The sequence below is a fragment of the Neovison vison genome, chromosome 3 (assembly GCF_020171115.1).
Source record: "Neovison vison isolate M4711 chromosome 3, ASM_NN_V1, whole genome shotgun sequence".
Lineage (NCBI taxonomy): Eukaryota > Metazoa > Chordata > Mammalia > Carnivora > Mustelidae > Neogale > Neogale vison.
The window spans coordinates 234262095-234278500 of NC_058093.1; the positions used below are offsets into that span (position 1 = coordinate 234262095).

Here is a 16406-nt window from a genome sequence, read left to right on the forward strand (position 1 = left end):
TCTACAATTGTAGAACTCTTTTTTCTTTACATTTGAACGATCAAAAGGAACTATTTCTTTCATTATGAGAATATAAACTTTTATGAGGATACCTGATTCTTTTGTTCCTGTTTCTGTTGTGCAAGAAATTCTTCTCTCTCTTTTTCAACTCGAAGTTGCCTTGCTATTTTAAGCATCCGTTGATGATTCTGAACTGTCTCCACCTACAGTAAGAGAATAAGTAGTACATGTTACTGTCAAGTTCAAGGAAGAAATTAGCATGTCATGTGACTCAGACATCCACTTATCATTTCTTTTTAGCAAACAGTACTCCCTAGAGATGACAGTAAAGTTCCAGACTCCAGGTCTCTCAAAGTTCTGGGCTACTGCCTAGGGAGATTCCCCTTCTGTCAATGTTATTTGAGCCGATCCTCAGATGTACACCCATGCCTTGCTTAATCCTTATTACCATTCCTAAATCTTTGCAAGTCCTTGGGACTTGGGGCCAAAGTCTTACAGAGCTAAGTCTTGCCTTACCCTTTTCTTCAAACGTTCAACTCTCTTAATGAGCTGATCCTTTTCTTCCTCCATTGCACTGATATCCTAAAAAGTAGTCAAGGAGACATTATAAGAAAAAAACATTCTTTGTAGATTCAAATAAAATTTTCATATGATTGTGCATCAGCCATTTTCCTACTTAAAACCAGATCATTAAGGAACAAAGATCCTCTTTTGGATAAAGGGTTTTATTTTATTTCCCCCTAGGGTTCTTTATGCAGGATAATTTATTTGGCAGCTTAGTGTTCATTTAGAAAAGCAACCAAAACAGGTTATAACATAGCAAGGTAAAGCTGCCAACCAGCACATTTGTGTTCTGATTCCAAATATGGGCACACAGTTTTTCAAAAGTCTTCTATAATGGAAAGTGTACAGGTCTAAAACCATGAACAACAGCGGCTGACATGCCATCTGTTCTGTTAAATATCAAACTATATATTCTGCCAATTTCCCATCAAAATTATTTTTAAGGCTATGGTGTTTTCAAGACAAAAATTTGTGTCTGTTTTTGCCAATTAACCAATTCCCTTCCTAAAACTAAAGACTTCAAAAATAAACCGCCTTCCTTTTAATCAGCCCCATAATATTTCTAGTGAAAACAAAAAATCCTTCCTAAACTTAAACTAATAGCCTAACTATCACAGTAAACTAAAGAGAAAAATATACATAGTAGTCAGTATTGTTAGGATCTGAGGAACTAGGCACTCTTACTTACCACTGGTGGCATGGTACGGAAGAACAGTATCAAAAGTCTTAAACATACATATATATACACATACACACACAACATATATACCATGTGGTGTATTCCATATATATATACCATCAAGTCTGGTAATTCCATGTCTGGGAATTTGTCCTAATAAAATACACACGGAAGGTCAAAGACTTCTCTACGAGGAGTCTCACAGATGTTAGTCATATCTAAAATGTGTAAATTACCAAATGTCTGAGAATTACTAAATTAACTATAGCACAATACCATGAAAGTTATTATAAATTATGCAGAAGAATGTTTAATAACAGAGAAACTCATGGTATGACATTACCTGAAAGATGCAGATTACAACATTTATATATAGCACAATACAAGGAAAAGATTTAAATATATTCACTAAAATGTCAATAGTACTTATCTCTACAGTGTGGGATTATGAGTGAATTATTTTCTATTTCTTGCTTATCATATTTTCTAAAAAGAGCATGTTCAAGAATACTTTGGCAATAATGAAAATAAAATGATTAGATTCTTGGTCATTTCATCATTTCAGTTTACTCACATGACATAACAGAGGAACAGTGGATGAATGTCCATCACTTTTCTTTCATACCATAAGTATCCTATTTATAGGTCTTTCTCCCCACTAACTGTGAGCTTATCTTTCATTCCTGATACACTCAACAAATTCTTATTGAGAACCTACTATGTGCATAGTACTGCAAAAGGCACTAGGGATACAGTGATGAACAAGATAGACCATGGCCCTTGCCCTCATAAAGAGAGTTGGGAAGACAGACGTTAAAGTAATTATAAATGTGATGAGTATTATGAAACAAAAAGAATTGGGAGAAATTAATCCATCTAGGGAATCAGGGAAGGCCTCCCTAAGGAAGCAACTTCTATTGCTTCCTGATTAAGAAAATAAAGATATCATGGAATAACTCAGGAATTCTAAAAATACAAAATTCATGAAAGTGAAGTTAGCATACATTTAGGGAAAGAAGCTATATACCTGATGAAAATGTTAAATTTTTTTTGGAGATCATTTAGTAACATGTGTCAAAAATATTTTTATAGGGCGCCTGGGTGGCTCAGTGGGTTGGGCCGCTGCCTTCGGCTCGGGTCATGATCTCAGGGTCCTGGGATCGAGGCCCGCGTCGGGCTCTCTGCTCAGCAGGGAACCTGCTTCCTCCTCTCTCTCTCTCTCTGCCTGCCTCTCTGCCTGCTTGTCATCTCTCTCTGTCAAATAAATAAATAAAATCTTTAAAAAAATATATATATATTTTTATAAATTTATCCTAAGGAAACAATTACAGATACCCCCAAATAAATTTATATATATGATAATCATGATCATAGCATTATATAATAGCAAAAAATAAAATAAAAAACAAAAAATGGTTAACCTATCTATACTATGGAAAATTATTTAGTAATTAAAAATCATATTGAGGGACATCTGGATGGCTCAGTGGGTTAAGCAGCTGACTTTTGATTTTGGCTCAGGTCATGATCTCAGGGTCATAAGATCAAGCCCCATGTTGGGCTCTGAGCTAGGCGTGGAGCCTGCTTGAGATTCTCTCTCTTCTTCTTCCTCTGCTTCACCACCACCAAAATTTTTTTAAAAAATCATATTTAGGGGGTGCTTAGGTGGCTCAGTTGGTAAAGCACTCAACTCTTGATTTTTGCTCAGGTCATTATCTCAGGGTTCTGAGATCAAGCTCTATGTTGGGCTGAGCTGGCATGGAACCTACTTAAGATTCTCTCTCTCCCTCTGCTCCTGCTCCCATTCCCTCTCTAAAGAAAAATTTTAAAAATCATACTTAGAAAGATAACAGTGTGAATATAACCACAATGCAATTATTAAAAATGAAAGATACAAATAACTATGTATATAGTATGATCTCAAATACCTACCAATATAAATATACACACAAATCCTGAATGGATAGCAATTGGATGATTTTTATCTTCTTTGTTCTCATCTCTATTTTCTATTATATATATATATGATATATACTTTATACTTTATGTAATATATATTCTTTACTACATATATATATATAGAGAGAGAGAGAGAAAGAAAGACCCACAATGTAATCTTTTTTAAATCCATGTTAGGAATCTATATAGTACATAAGAACATATTGTGAATTTACCTTGGTATCATTAATTTCTTCAGTAAAGAATGAGCAAAGTTTAGACAAAAGAAAATCTGTCACTTGCTATCACTAATTCCCATATAGTTTTAAGACTCATACTGAATTAACAAAACAAGCTGGAAAAACTAATATTCAAATCTAAAAAAAGATATTGTTACTATATTTTCTTTACTTTACCCTTCTTATTTCTGCTGTAGAAAATCCAGATGTCTTAAGTTGCTCACATTCTTTATGCAAAGTTTTAAAGGCTTCCATTAGCTCTTCATACTGAAAGACAAATTAAAAAATTACAAACTAATGACTAGATCCAGTAGACATTTCTTCATCAGGTTATCAATTAACTCATAGTGATTACTTAAATCATTATATAACAGCATTAAAAATACATCCTGAAACATTTATATAAGACACAAAAAAAGTAGGTGTGTATAATCTGGTCATTAAGTACTTCTCCATCTTCCTCTCTGGTTACTTCCCTCACTCACATTCTATACTCCAGCTATGGTGAGCTTTCAATCCTTGGAATATCCACGTCCAGTTTACAAAGCCTATTACCTCTGAGAATACTCTATGACTTCCTCATCCATTACCTGGATAATTTCAGTTCATCTGTCAGGTCTCAGCATGATACCACAATCCTCAGAGAAGACTTCTCTAGTCCTATACTTATTCTAGATCAGAGTCTCATGATATCAGAATAAAAATCATGTAAAATTATAATTGCCTAGTTACTTGTCTGTCTTCCTCCATTAGACAGCAAGAGTCAAGAGGACAAGAATCCTATTATCCAGTGCAATTTAGTATCCCTGGATCCTGGCATCACTGATATATTCAATAAAAAGTAGCTGAATAAATGAGAAAAATCACAACTCTTACCCCAAATTCTTTTTTTTTTTTTTTAAAGATTTTATTTATTTATTTGAGAGAGAGAGACAGTGAGAGAGAGCATGAGCGAGGAGAAGGTCAGAGAGCGAAGCAGACTCCCCATGGAGCTGGGAGCCCGATGTGGGACTCGATCCCGGGACTCCAGGATCACGCCCTGAGCTGAAGGCAGTCGTCCAACCAACTGAGCCACCCAGGCGACCCTTACCCCAAATTCTTTAAAAATAGTACTTTTTGTGAGTACTGACAGGATTTATTCTAGAACTCCTCATTCAGGAAGACAACATGTATTTTTTTATTAGGTTCTGTGCTAAATGACTGGCTAAATGTGTAAGTCATTTTAGATTTACATCTCACGCGTTTCAAGAATAAACATGTCTTTATCATTAATTTTTCTATTAATTGTGTATATTTAGTAAAAGCTATTAATAAACTTCCTCCAGAAAAATGAGTTTTTGTTTTTTTTTTCCAGAGGAATTAGTTTTTATCAAGTTGATTGATGGGGGAGTGTAGGAAGGAGAAAATATTTCACATTTATACTTCTCTATTTTCTACATTATGTAAAGCCTTCAAATGTAGGAGTTGGGGCACTCTCCTTCTATTGTAATTCTCCCATGACATCCCATTCTGTTGTAATTCTCCCATGACATCTCCCATGTGATTCTCTACTATAACATTTGATATGATTATTTACATAAATCTTTCAAAACCCAAAATGTCTTAAGAGATCAATATTGACTCTGTTTTGACTAACTGCCATGGCTATCCAAAATAACAAAATAAACGGATGAAAAACCACTTAGTTTTGATTGTTCTGATTCAATCCCAATTTTAAGCACATACTGTATAGAAACAACTCTACAAAACCCTGGAGGAAAACGCAGATGGATAAGGCATAATACCTGTCTTCACAGACCTCATAATCTATTTGGATAGAGCGACAAACTATTCACAGCAAACTGTACAATCAGTCTATGCATATAGCAAGAATAAAAGCAAAGAGGGCTAAACATAGGCACTTTTAAAAAAAACTCAAAGTCCTTTGAAATCTTAAGCCTGAATCTCCTTTTTTCATAGTCTTTGATCAGCAAGGTGCTTTGAAATCCCAGGACCAAGATCCAGACCAGACAGAAACCTCAGTAGTCAAGAACTTTAAAACAAAAAGATTTATCTATCTATCTATCTATCTATCTATTTGAAGGAAAAAGAAAGAGCATACACACTTGTAAGTGGGGAGGGGAGGGAGCAGAGGAGGAAGTGAGAAAGGGAGAGAATCCCAAGCAGACTCCAGGCTGAGCACAAGCCTGACCTCAGGACACTGCGATAGTGACCTGAGCCAAAACAAGAGTCAGAGGCTTAACCTACTGAGCCACCAAGGCACCCCAAAAGTAGTCAAGAGCTTTAAGACTATAAGGCCAGAACTCAGTATCTCTAGAAGAAAAGTACACCGAAATTTCAAACTCCTGGCCCTTTCTCTATCTTCTGCTTGACTGGGAAGTCCTCTGAGATCTCAAGCCTAGCTTCTCTGCCTGTACAAAATCCTCTCAGGGGCTCACAGGTCCTGATTTGTCTGGGATAGTGTCAATTTATACTTTTGCCTTCATGTAATTATTATGATGGTACCTTTCTCTCTGACTTGGATGACAAATCGTATAATCATCTAACTGATCAGCAAAGTGCTCTGCATTCCCAAACCTAAAATCCTCTCTACCCACATTTCCTAAGTAATAAATTATTCTAAAATCCTAATTTCAGGATTTTCTTCTATCTATCACTGAAATGGTATTTGTGTGCAAAAGTCGGTATTTTCATACGTGATTATAGTTGAACATTATTAGCCATTTTACCTTTCGGTGCCACCTGGAAATGAAGAGAAGCAAATAAGTTAAAGAGAGATTAACAGGTATTTGAACATGTGCACCCTGACATCTACAGATCGTTTAATAATACCATTTGTGTATTGTATACCTGTTTATTGGTATCAGCCACAGTTTCATCCTGAAGAAACTCACTTGGTACCTCAAGTTTTATTAAAAAACGAGCTAAATATGCTCTTTTCTTCAGTTCATTAGTCCTCTGAAGAAGCCAGTGGAGTACTGGATAAATTACAGGTTTACTTCCAATCACCAGACCCTGACGAAAGGTACTCCTATAAAAAGAAAATAAACACAAGCAGGTGATCATCCTTCACCCCTGGCTTATAACAAATAAACCTTGAAAAGAGATAAAAGCTCAAATACTAATTTACAATTTCTTGATGGCTTTCCATGACTATTAAAAAAAAAAACAACACAAAAAAACAAGGCTATTCTAAAGTCATTCTGTATATCAACAATAAACATAAAATTGGGCCTGGAATATATCACTGGACTATAGGGGAAGGTTGTACTGGAACCATTAATTGGTAGTCTGCCTTAATACTTCATTTACTGGGCAAGTTTAAGTGATTATTTTTATCTAGGATGGCAGATAAATGATAAAATGGAATCGTGGAATTTGCCTGTTTTTGTTTTTTGTTTTTTTGGATTGGGGAGAAAAGTGACCCACGTAAGACTTTTACATGACAAAATAATATTAAAAGTTCAAGATTATTTTGAAACTCAGTGACGTACTAAAGCCATTGACACAGAGACCAAGACCAGGTATTGCCTAGAAAGACTGACTGTAGCCAATGAAAGTTTAGATATTCAAGCACAGCTTTAAGAAAGCAACATGTGATCAAATTCTTACATGTCTGTGGCATTTCCTGGAGGTTTATATTTAAGGATACCAAGAAGGCTCAACATCCTTTTGGCTGTTTGCTCTGGCATCTCCTCTCTGATATCAACAACTTGCTAACAGATAAAGAAATGAAAAAATATGTTATTGTTGTATATCTAACAAAGAAAAATATTTAAACTCACTGACAAAATTGTTCTACTAGAGCATAACAGGCACAATGATCTCCTCATAAAACAGATTAAGTATGGAGGCCCCCAGATTCCAAGTGAGGGTACATACAAGTCAGATCAGGATTTGTATTAAGAATGTCAAGCTTGGGGTGCTTAGGTGGCTCAGTCGGTTAAGCGGCTGCCTTCAGTTCAGATCATGATCCCAGGCCTCTGGGATTGAGCCCGGCATTGGGCTCCCTGATTGGTGGAGAGCCTGCTTCTCCCTCTCCCTCTGCCTGCCACTCTGCCTACTTGTGCTCTGTCAAATAAATAAATAAAATCTTTAAAAAAAAAAAAAGTAGAAGAAGAATATCAAGCTTAAAAAGTATCCAGTAGAAAAGACCAGTGTATAAGAGACGTGACCTAACTTGCAATGCAATAAAAACTTTTGTAAGAGCATTTTCTCTCTAGGACCAAATCAATTTATGTTTGGAACAGAGAAATAATTTCTAAATAAGGTACAAGCAGATAATCTAATTTTTTAAAAGATTATTTATTTATTTATTTAACGGACAGATATCACAAGTAGGCAGAGAGGCAGGCAGAGAGAGAGGGGGGGAAGGAGTCTTGCCGTGGAGCAGAGAGCCCAATGTGGGGCTCCATCCCAGGACCCTGGGATCATGACCTGAGCTGAAGGCAGAGGCTTTAACCCATTGAGCCACCCACGCGCCCCAGATAATCTAATTTTTAAGCTAGTAGAGAAATCTTAAACATCATTTATTATTACTTTACAGGCATGGAAAATAAGGCCCAAGAGTCACAGATATTTAGAGGCAAAAAATGGCTTTCCTGCTATCCTTTTCATCACAAGAAAGAGAAAATCCTTACCTTTGGGTCAATTTCAGCCAGAACATCATTGAGAACTTGCAATAGTTGCATTGGCTCCAGGGAATCAAATGTGATTAAATTATAGTTCTTCCTAAAAGGCTCTTTATTGAGATTGTCCACAATGAATTTGATTTGATCACTCATAATTGGGTCTTATAACTAAAAATAGAGATAAAATTCCTCAGTACTGGTAACAAACATTCTGGAAAAAAATTAGTATTAAGTTTATAGGAAGTAGGAATGAAGAGTATTAATTCTCCGTGGCATACAAAATGCTGTGAAAAGGGTTATTTTATCGAAAGAAATCAGGATATGAAGACTTTATTTTGAATGTTTCAGTATATACTGCTAATACTGAATACCATGTTTTGTATATACATCTGGTAAGATAGCAATCATCTGAATTAACACTGAGTTCATATGGACAAATGAATAATAAATCCCACCTACAATAACATCTCTCCCATTCAGCTCCACAACTACCCAGGGGTAAAAATCTGGTAGGCTACAGACATGCTTCTAATTTTTTTTTTTTAAATTAGCAGTCCATGTTTAAAAAGTGGGAAAATTTTTTTTTTACGTTAAAAATCCAGACATTCAGTTTCTCTTCCAAATCAGATCTGGCAACCATGGGCACATAACTGTGCACAGCCACACCCAAATGAAGCCAAGCTAAGGCTGCAAGCTTCAGTCTGGATGTGCATTCTTTGGTTTTCTGGTTTCCTCCACCAAGCACTCTTCACCCACTGACGTTATGGACTGTAGGCATCGACTCTGCCACCGTTGACTAATTCAGGCCTATGTTTCCCTGTGCCTTCAATAAGGAAACCACCTCGAGTTTTCTGGCCCCTGCCTCTCCTACTCCAAATCGTTTGTGTGATTCTCATTGCTCACAAAATAAATTCCAAATTTCTTGAATTTTGATTTTTCAGATGTAACTCAGTTGAGTTTTCCCACCTTCATTTTTCCAAATTGTTACCTTTCACTCTTAAATTTCACCCGACTGAAAAGTTACTGCTCCTTAGTTTTTTCACCTGTCTTCAGTTAATGCTGTTTTCTTACCTAGAAAAACTGTCTCCCGATCTCTACAGGTGCAGATCCTAACCGTCTTTCAGGGTTTGCCCTCCAAATGCACATTCTTCCAGGAAGTCATTCTCAAGCTATCGCCCACATTCCCCATCAGAATAACGGCAGCAGCACCTGCCCTGGAGGCTAACCACACTTAATCTGCACTGCTCTCCTAGAGTTATTTTTTTTTTAAGATTTTATTTATTTATTTGACAGACAGAGATCACAAGCAGGCAGAGCAGCAGGCAGAGAGAGAGGGGGAAGCAGGCTCCCTGCTGAGCAGATGTCCGATGTGGGGCTCGATCCCAGGACCCTGAGATCATGACCTGAGCCGAAGGCAGAGGCTTAACCCACTGAGCCACCCAGGAGCCCCTAGAGTTATTTTTCTGTTTTGTACTAGTGACTCATGTACGTTTTCTCTTCTCTACTAAATTGTAAATTCCATGAGGACATTTTTGTGCCTAATTCTATCTGTGAATACCCACTGCATCAAAACTGAATTCTTCCATTGACTGGATAAATGTGTTCACGGGCCCAAGGCCAGAAAAAGAAAGATAAGCCTAAGTCAACTGGTGGTGATCTTAAGTTTTAAAAAATTAAATATCTGATTATTTAACTGCTGAAGCAGCTTTACCATGGTTCCTAGTGTTTCCTGCTTGAGGGTATCAATTGTTTAATATGGGAAGAACTGGCAGAAATTTTGCAGGCAGGCAATTTTTTAAATTAGCAATTTAAAAAAGGAATTAAAAAATGAACTGCTAAGAAAAGAAATTTTAAAAAATTACTTCAGTGCCCCCTAAGAGTTTTTAACTAAGAAATGAATAGATGCTATTTTATCAAAGACATTAGTTGGGGCTGCATGCATTTTGCTCTGAAATAGATTTTAATTGGGGGGGGTGGAGCTGGATATTTGTAAAACATTAAATCTAAAACTACGAATCAGTGATTATTATTTTTAAAAAATGAGTCAAAAGATAGTAGAAAGGATAACCAATGTGCTTTAAAAAATTTGAGGCTTCCTTTAATCTACAAAAGGAAAACTTTTACATAAATGAAATAAAAATCCACCTCGGAGATGCAAGTTTTCCGTTGTTAAAAATATTTTAAGTAAAAATCCACGTCATAACCTTCCCATACATATAGAAGTTTAATGATTTAGAAATTATATGTATATAACATATATATATACACACACACATATATTTTTTCCCTTTCAAAACAAGACACTTGGATAAACGAGTAAAATGTTACCAGGAGAGGAAAAGAAACTAGTCGGGTTCCCCCTAGGTGCCCACCAGCTTTCTGACGGTCACCAGCTAAGGACAAAGATGTACTGAACAGGTAGGTTGTCTATGCCCAGCGGGCTCTGCGCTCTAAAATTAGCAAAAGCAATTACTCTCCCTCTGCCAGCGGAAAAGTCGCCACACTAATTCACGAGCACTTACCCACATAAGAGCCCAAGGGGGTGGGGGGAAGAATTAAAACCAGGACGTGCGTCTATCTGGCACAACTCTGGACGGAAACGACGCTGCCCTGGTCCCAGGCCGGCACGAGCGCGGGACCAGCAGCCTCATAGGATTCCCAAAAATAGTGTCCCACCCCGCCCCGCGCCCGGGGCTCGGGACAGTGGACAGGGGACCCCACATACGACCCAGACCCCTCGCGGGGGGTGATTTGGACTCCCCGACCGCTCAACCTTGGGGGGAGCTGCCTGGATCCTCGCGAGGCCCATTAGGCACCGACCCCGGCGTTGAGGGCTGAACTGCTGCGACCCTCCCCTGGCGAAGGTGCTGCACTGGGAAGGGGACGAGGAGGGAGTTCTCTTTTGGGGAGTGGGGGTTTTCAGGGAAGTTTCCGAGCGCGTCTTGGCGAGGTTACCTCAAATTCTCCTCAAGAAACCACTTTCCCCCCCCCGCAGGAGGCATCCAGGCTCTACAGGGTTCCTAGAGACGAGCTCCTTGGCAACGGTTGCTAGGCCGTGGGATTACGTCACTTCCGGCGGGTGGGCCAGGCCGTTTCCGCGGGGCCCTCGGGGGCACGGTAGGGCCGAGGTCCCCAGCGGGGATAAGTGAGGTGCCCGGCCCACGTGCAAGTGCGTTTACCAGTCCCGTGCCACGGTGAGGACTGGAGACCACTGTACTTCGTGATGTCAGCTGGCAAGGAAAATATGAGGAGAAAAAAAATGAAATTCCTCACGCCCTGAAAACTTAGTTGCCTGTCCAAACATCTTGGAAGAAACCAACTACAGATTTAGTATCAGTCTCAGAGCAAAATAAAACAAACAAAAAAGGGAAACAAATTCCTTATGAGGCATCTCCTATTTGCCTTGCTCTGCGATGGCTGCTGGCGATGCAAAGGAAGCCAGGAATTACTACAGGGCTCCTGTTTTCAAGGGGCATAGTCTACTGCGGATAAAGAGACAGACGACTGAAAGGCAACTCCAATACTATCACAAAAGGATAATGGGGGAGCCCAGATGAAGTATATCCTGAGTTTATTTGGGTCTGAAGGGCCCGTACAATCAGGAAAGTTTCCACCAGATAAAGTGATGTTTAAGGATCAGTGAAAATTAGCCACATGGGATATTTTTTTTTGAGCAGAGGGTACAGAACATTGCAAGATGACTCCATTGCTGGTTGCCTTCTGACTACTGAACAGAAACAGGCTCCTGCCGGGCACCTGGGGGAAAACGAAGACCCATCCCAGCTCACAGATGGTCCTGACGAGTTGGAGAAGGCAACACTGAAAATCTTGAAAAGTTAAATAATTTAAATAACTTTGGGAGGAATAGTAAAAGAGTCATATAAGGGACTGAATAATTAATTGATCCCGGTGGATGTATTGGTGGATGTATTAGGAGATTCCCTGGGCCACCAGGATTTGAAACCTGGGTCTGCCATCTTGCAGCCTTACCTCTCTGACCTTTCCTGATCTCCTCTATAATATGTGGCTATAATACTACTTTTCTCAAAAGGCTGATGTGAGGATTAAGTGTGTCAAAATAGGTAAAGTCATTAGAACAGTGCCTGACACTGGAAGAGCTAAGGACATTTTACCTTTTTTCCCCTACTTTTTAAAAAGCGAGATGGTTAGATTTGCTCCTTCTACAGAGTCTACAGATGTAGGCTCTAGAAAGATAAGAGTGGTTTATTGGGTAGTTTTTAGTTCCTCCTCTGCCTGTTGCGGCTATTATAGAAGCACTATAATTTTCAGTTATGAGAATGCAATCCTGTGTAAATTGGAGTAAGCAATGGAATCTACTCTTTGCACTCAAATTTGAACGGATGTTATGTTTAATGTGGTTGCTCTGGAACCCAAGGAAAAATTTGAGGCCAGTCAGCACGCTTCTTGGAATCCACATACTGAGAAGATTATATTCCATCTTGAACCAAAAAAGTGAGACACAGAGAAGCCTGCTCATATTAGGTCTCTGCCTATGTATAGGGCCCAGATACAGGCCAGAGGAAGACTTACCACCCCCTGATTCATTTAAGATAAAACCTTGAATGGATTCATGAAGAGTCCAAGAAGAACTCAGCAACAATTCCACAACACTGAAGGCTGATTACATTCCAAGTCAAGCTACCCACATGAAGAATTTTTTTCCTCGTAGATGTTGAGTCTTCCTTATAAACCCCAAAACATGTCTCTTGGCTGAACTGTATTTGACTTTTTTTTTTTTTAATTTGACAGAGAGAGAGATCACAAGTAGGCAAAGAGGCAGGTAGGAAGCAGGCTCCCTGCTGAGCAGAGAACCCTATGTGGGGCTTGATCCCAGGACCCTGAGAACATGACCTGAGCTGAAGGCAGAGGCTTTAACCCACTGAGCCACCCAGGCGCCCCATATTTTACATTTTTAATAGCTGAAGGGAAATCCAATTATATGAGATAGTCTTTCTGAAGAAGTCCCACCCCTACCCTGAGTCTATTAAAAAAAAAAAAGTTTCTGGGGTGCCTGGGTGGCTCAGTGGATTAAGTCTCTGCCTTCCACTCAGGTCATGATCTCAGGGTCCTGGGATTGAGCCCCACATCCGCATCCGGCTCTCTGCTCGTTGGGGAGCCTGCTTCCCCCTCTCTCTCTGCCTGCCTCTCTACCTACTTGTGATCATTCTCTCTCTGTCAAATAAGTAAATAAAATCTTTTTAAAAAAGTTTCATCAAGGTGTAATTCACATACATACAGTTCACCCATTTAACGTATATAATTTACACTAATTCAAAAAGATCTATGCATCCCTATGTTTACTTCAGCATTATTTACACTAGCCAAGGTATGGAAGCACCCCAAGTGTTCACCAATAAACGAATGGATAAAGAAGATACACACACAAACACACACACATACACACATATAGGAATGTCACAGAGCCATGCAAAAGAATGAGATCTTGCCATTTGGGACAAAAAGGATGAACCTAAAGGGTATAGTGCTAAGTGAAATAAGTCAGACTCAAAAAGACAAATCCCATATGATTTCACTCATATGTAGACTCTAAAAAACAAAACAAATGAACAAACAAGCAAAAAGCCAAATCATACCTATAAATACAGAGAACAAAGTGGTGGTTGCCAGAGGAAAGGGGAGGTGGGGGGGGTTAGACTAAATAGTTGAAAGGGAGTGGGACAAACAGGCTTCCAGTTAAGTAATGAATAAGCCGTGGAAATAAAAGGCATCGCACAGAGAGTATAGTCAATGACATTGCAATAGTGACATATGGTGACTGATGGTAGCTGCACTTCTGGTGAGCATAACATATACAGAAATTGAAGCACTATGTTGTACACCTGAAAACAATGTAACAGTGTATCAAAACTCAAATTTTATAAAAAATAAAGTACATAATTCAATGGCTTTTAGCATAATCACAAAGTTGTGTAGCCATCACCACTATCTAATCACAGAATATCTTCATCACCCCAAAAAGAGAGCCCATACCCTTTAGCCATCAAAAAAAAAAAAAACTTGCCACCACACAGCCTCTGGAAACCACTAATGTGCTTTCCTTCTCTAGGACTATACCTCTCCTGGGTATTTCATATAAAAGGAATCATTAAAATATCAGTCTGGCTTCTTTCACTTAGTATAATGTTTTAAAAGTTCATCTGTGTTGTAGCATGTATCAGTACCTCATTCCATTTGTGGCAGAGTAACAGTCCATTGTCCATCCATTCCTCAGCTGAGGGACATTTGGACTGTTTCCACTTTTTGGTTATACTGAACAATGTGCTATGAACATCTGTGTACATACCTCCACTGCCTTATGGATAAAGCACTTCCATTTGCTAAGTCAGATGAGCAGGGGCATGAGTAATTGGGAGGTAGATGGTCATTCATTCTTGGGTTTGTCTTTTCCTTTGAATTTTTGTTAATTTTAGCCTCTTGGGTGCTCATGGTTGTAGACCACAGAACCGAAGAGGTGGATTCCTTAGTAGTTTTTGGTTGTAACAACAAACTGTTGTTGCAACCTACTTGTCCCTTGCTACCAAAACACTAAAATACTCGATCTGCTTCTCACCTGAAGCCCTCTGATAAGAAGATGCTGTTAAATGGAAGTGTGCTTTAAAAGTTCACCAGCCTCTAGTGGAGAAGAGGGTGGGGACAGGTGTGGAGGAGGTGAGAGAAAATAGAAGCTGCCCCTTACAACCCCCTTATTTAACCTTGTAGATACTGCAAGGCTATCCATGGTTGTGAACTTCTGCTCTGGTTACAGAGGAGGGGAAAAAAAAATCACTCCTGGTCAAAACGTGTTTTTCAAGACTCAGTTTAGTACAAAATTAAAATAAGGAGGGGGTCTTTATTTCATGTAGTTGTTAAATCCAAGGATATTCTGCCTTCAGGTACGGTGTGATCTAGGTCATCTTGATATTCTTTCTCCCTTCATTTCAATATCTCTTATCTCCACTTCCCTCTGAATGGGCTGCTATTAGCAAGAGGTTTATTTTCTCCCCCCCTAGCAACCTCACTAAAACTAGAATCTTTTCTCCAACAGTTCCAGCAAATTCCCAGGGATGACCCTCACTGGTCTCAAGTGTGTCAGGCCATTCTTGAATCCATTGCTATGACTCTGATAGATGAATCTGAGGAGGGCTGCTCCAAAAAAGGAAGAACTGGATTCTGTTACCAGAGGTAGAGATGCAGGGCAAACAAGAACAACAGATGTCTCTTCCAGAAGTCAGGGAAGGTGGTTAAATCTTAAAATCTGGGTAGGCAAAACCAGAAGAGGAAGAAATGAGCCTGTACTTATTCTGGAGAGCACCCATATCAGTGCAAACTTTCTCCCCAATTTCCTCCCAACAAATCATCTTTCTTCACTACAGGCTTGCATCGTGGGCCAAGTGAGGTCTCGAGATATCCGCAGACTCCCCAGGTCTCCACAAAAATCTGAGGATACTATGAACATAATGCCTCCAGTCCCTTCTCATTTCATAACTTCCAAACAAGAACTTTCCTGTGCAGAGTACAGGAAAGCCGAGCCAATTTTCTGTTTTTGGTATTAAATTTAGACCTTTCATCCTGACCATGAGATATTTCTGGATTCTGCATGAGTATTCAGAGAATGCCAGTTTTCAAGATGCTATCCCATCTGGGGCTACTCTGCACACTGCCCACTTTATCTCATTCTTTTAAAACTGGGAAAAATGACCCAGGCACAGGAACAAATTTGGAAGTGGGTTATTCTGCTATTCATTAATTGTCACTTAATGCCATTGCCATCTAGGTTAGTTGGTGAGGAAAGAAATTGAATTTAAATGAAAACCTGAATTGAATTTCACCTATATCCTAAATTGCCTTGGCTCTGGCAATTTAATTTTGTGGGTATGTTTAGTAGTAGAATGTGCTCTCCTAAAAGGTAAAAAGATAAATAATATGTGAAACATTCACCTGGATGGGTGAGATTGCAGAAGTGTTGTTAAATGTGTGTGTGGTGGGGCTCCTGGGTGGCTCAGTGGGTTAAGCCTCTGCCTTCAGCTCAGGTCACGATCTCAGGGTCCTGGGATGGAGCCCCACATTGGGCTCTCTGCTCAGCAGGGAGCCTGCTTACCCCCCATCCCCCACCGCCCCACCTGATGCTGTGCCTACTTATGATCTCTCTCCCTCTCTGTGTCAAATAAATAACAAAAATAGATAAATAAATAAATAATGTGTACGCAGTGCTACATTTTTGTAGAACAGTTTTTTAACGGATCTTGTAAGATTAATGGGTAATGTAGAGGGGTCAAAACAGTACGCAATTCATATGCAGTCCTTGGATACGAGTATGGATTGAAATATAAGATA

The 16406-nt window shown here is 39.1% G+C and overlaps 1 protein-coding gene across 3 annotated transcripts in view; it reads right to left on the reverse strand.

Annotated features, from left to right (window-relative positions):
- IFT81 (intraflagellar transport 81) overlaps nt 1-16406 on the reverse strand; it is a 145187-nt gene that overhangs the window by 74488 nt on the left and 54293 nt on the right. The window contains exons 1-7 of one of the 3 annotated variants that reach the window (XM_044244300.1): nt 11007-11089; nt 8061-8219; nt 7033-7136; nt 6271-6451; nt 3598-3687; nt 517-582; nt 93-203 (exon numbers count right to left, since the gene is read on the reverse strand). In XM_044244300.1, coding sequence (XP_044100235.1) covers nt 93-203; nt 517-582; nt 3598-3687; nt 6271-6451; nt 7033-7136; nt 8061-8204 — 696 coding nt within the window. In that variant the 5' untranslated portion in view covers nt 8205-8219; nt 11007-11089. Of the gene's footprint in view, nt 1-92; nt 204-516; nt 583-3597; nt 3688-6270; nt 6452-7032; nt 7137-8060; nt 8220-10573; nt 10701-11006; nt 11090-16406 lie in introns of those variants that run through there. The other 2 variants (XM_044244301.1, XM_044244299.1) reach the window with 2 other exon arrangements.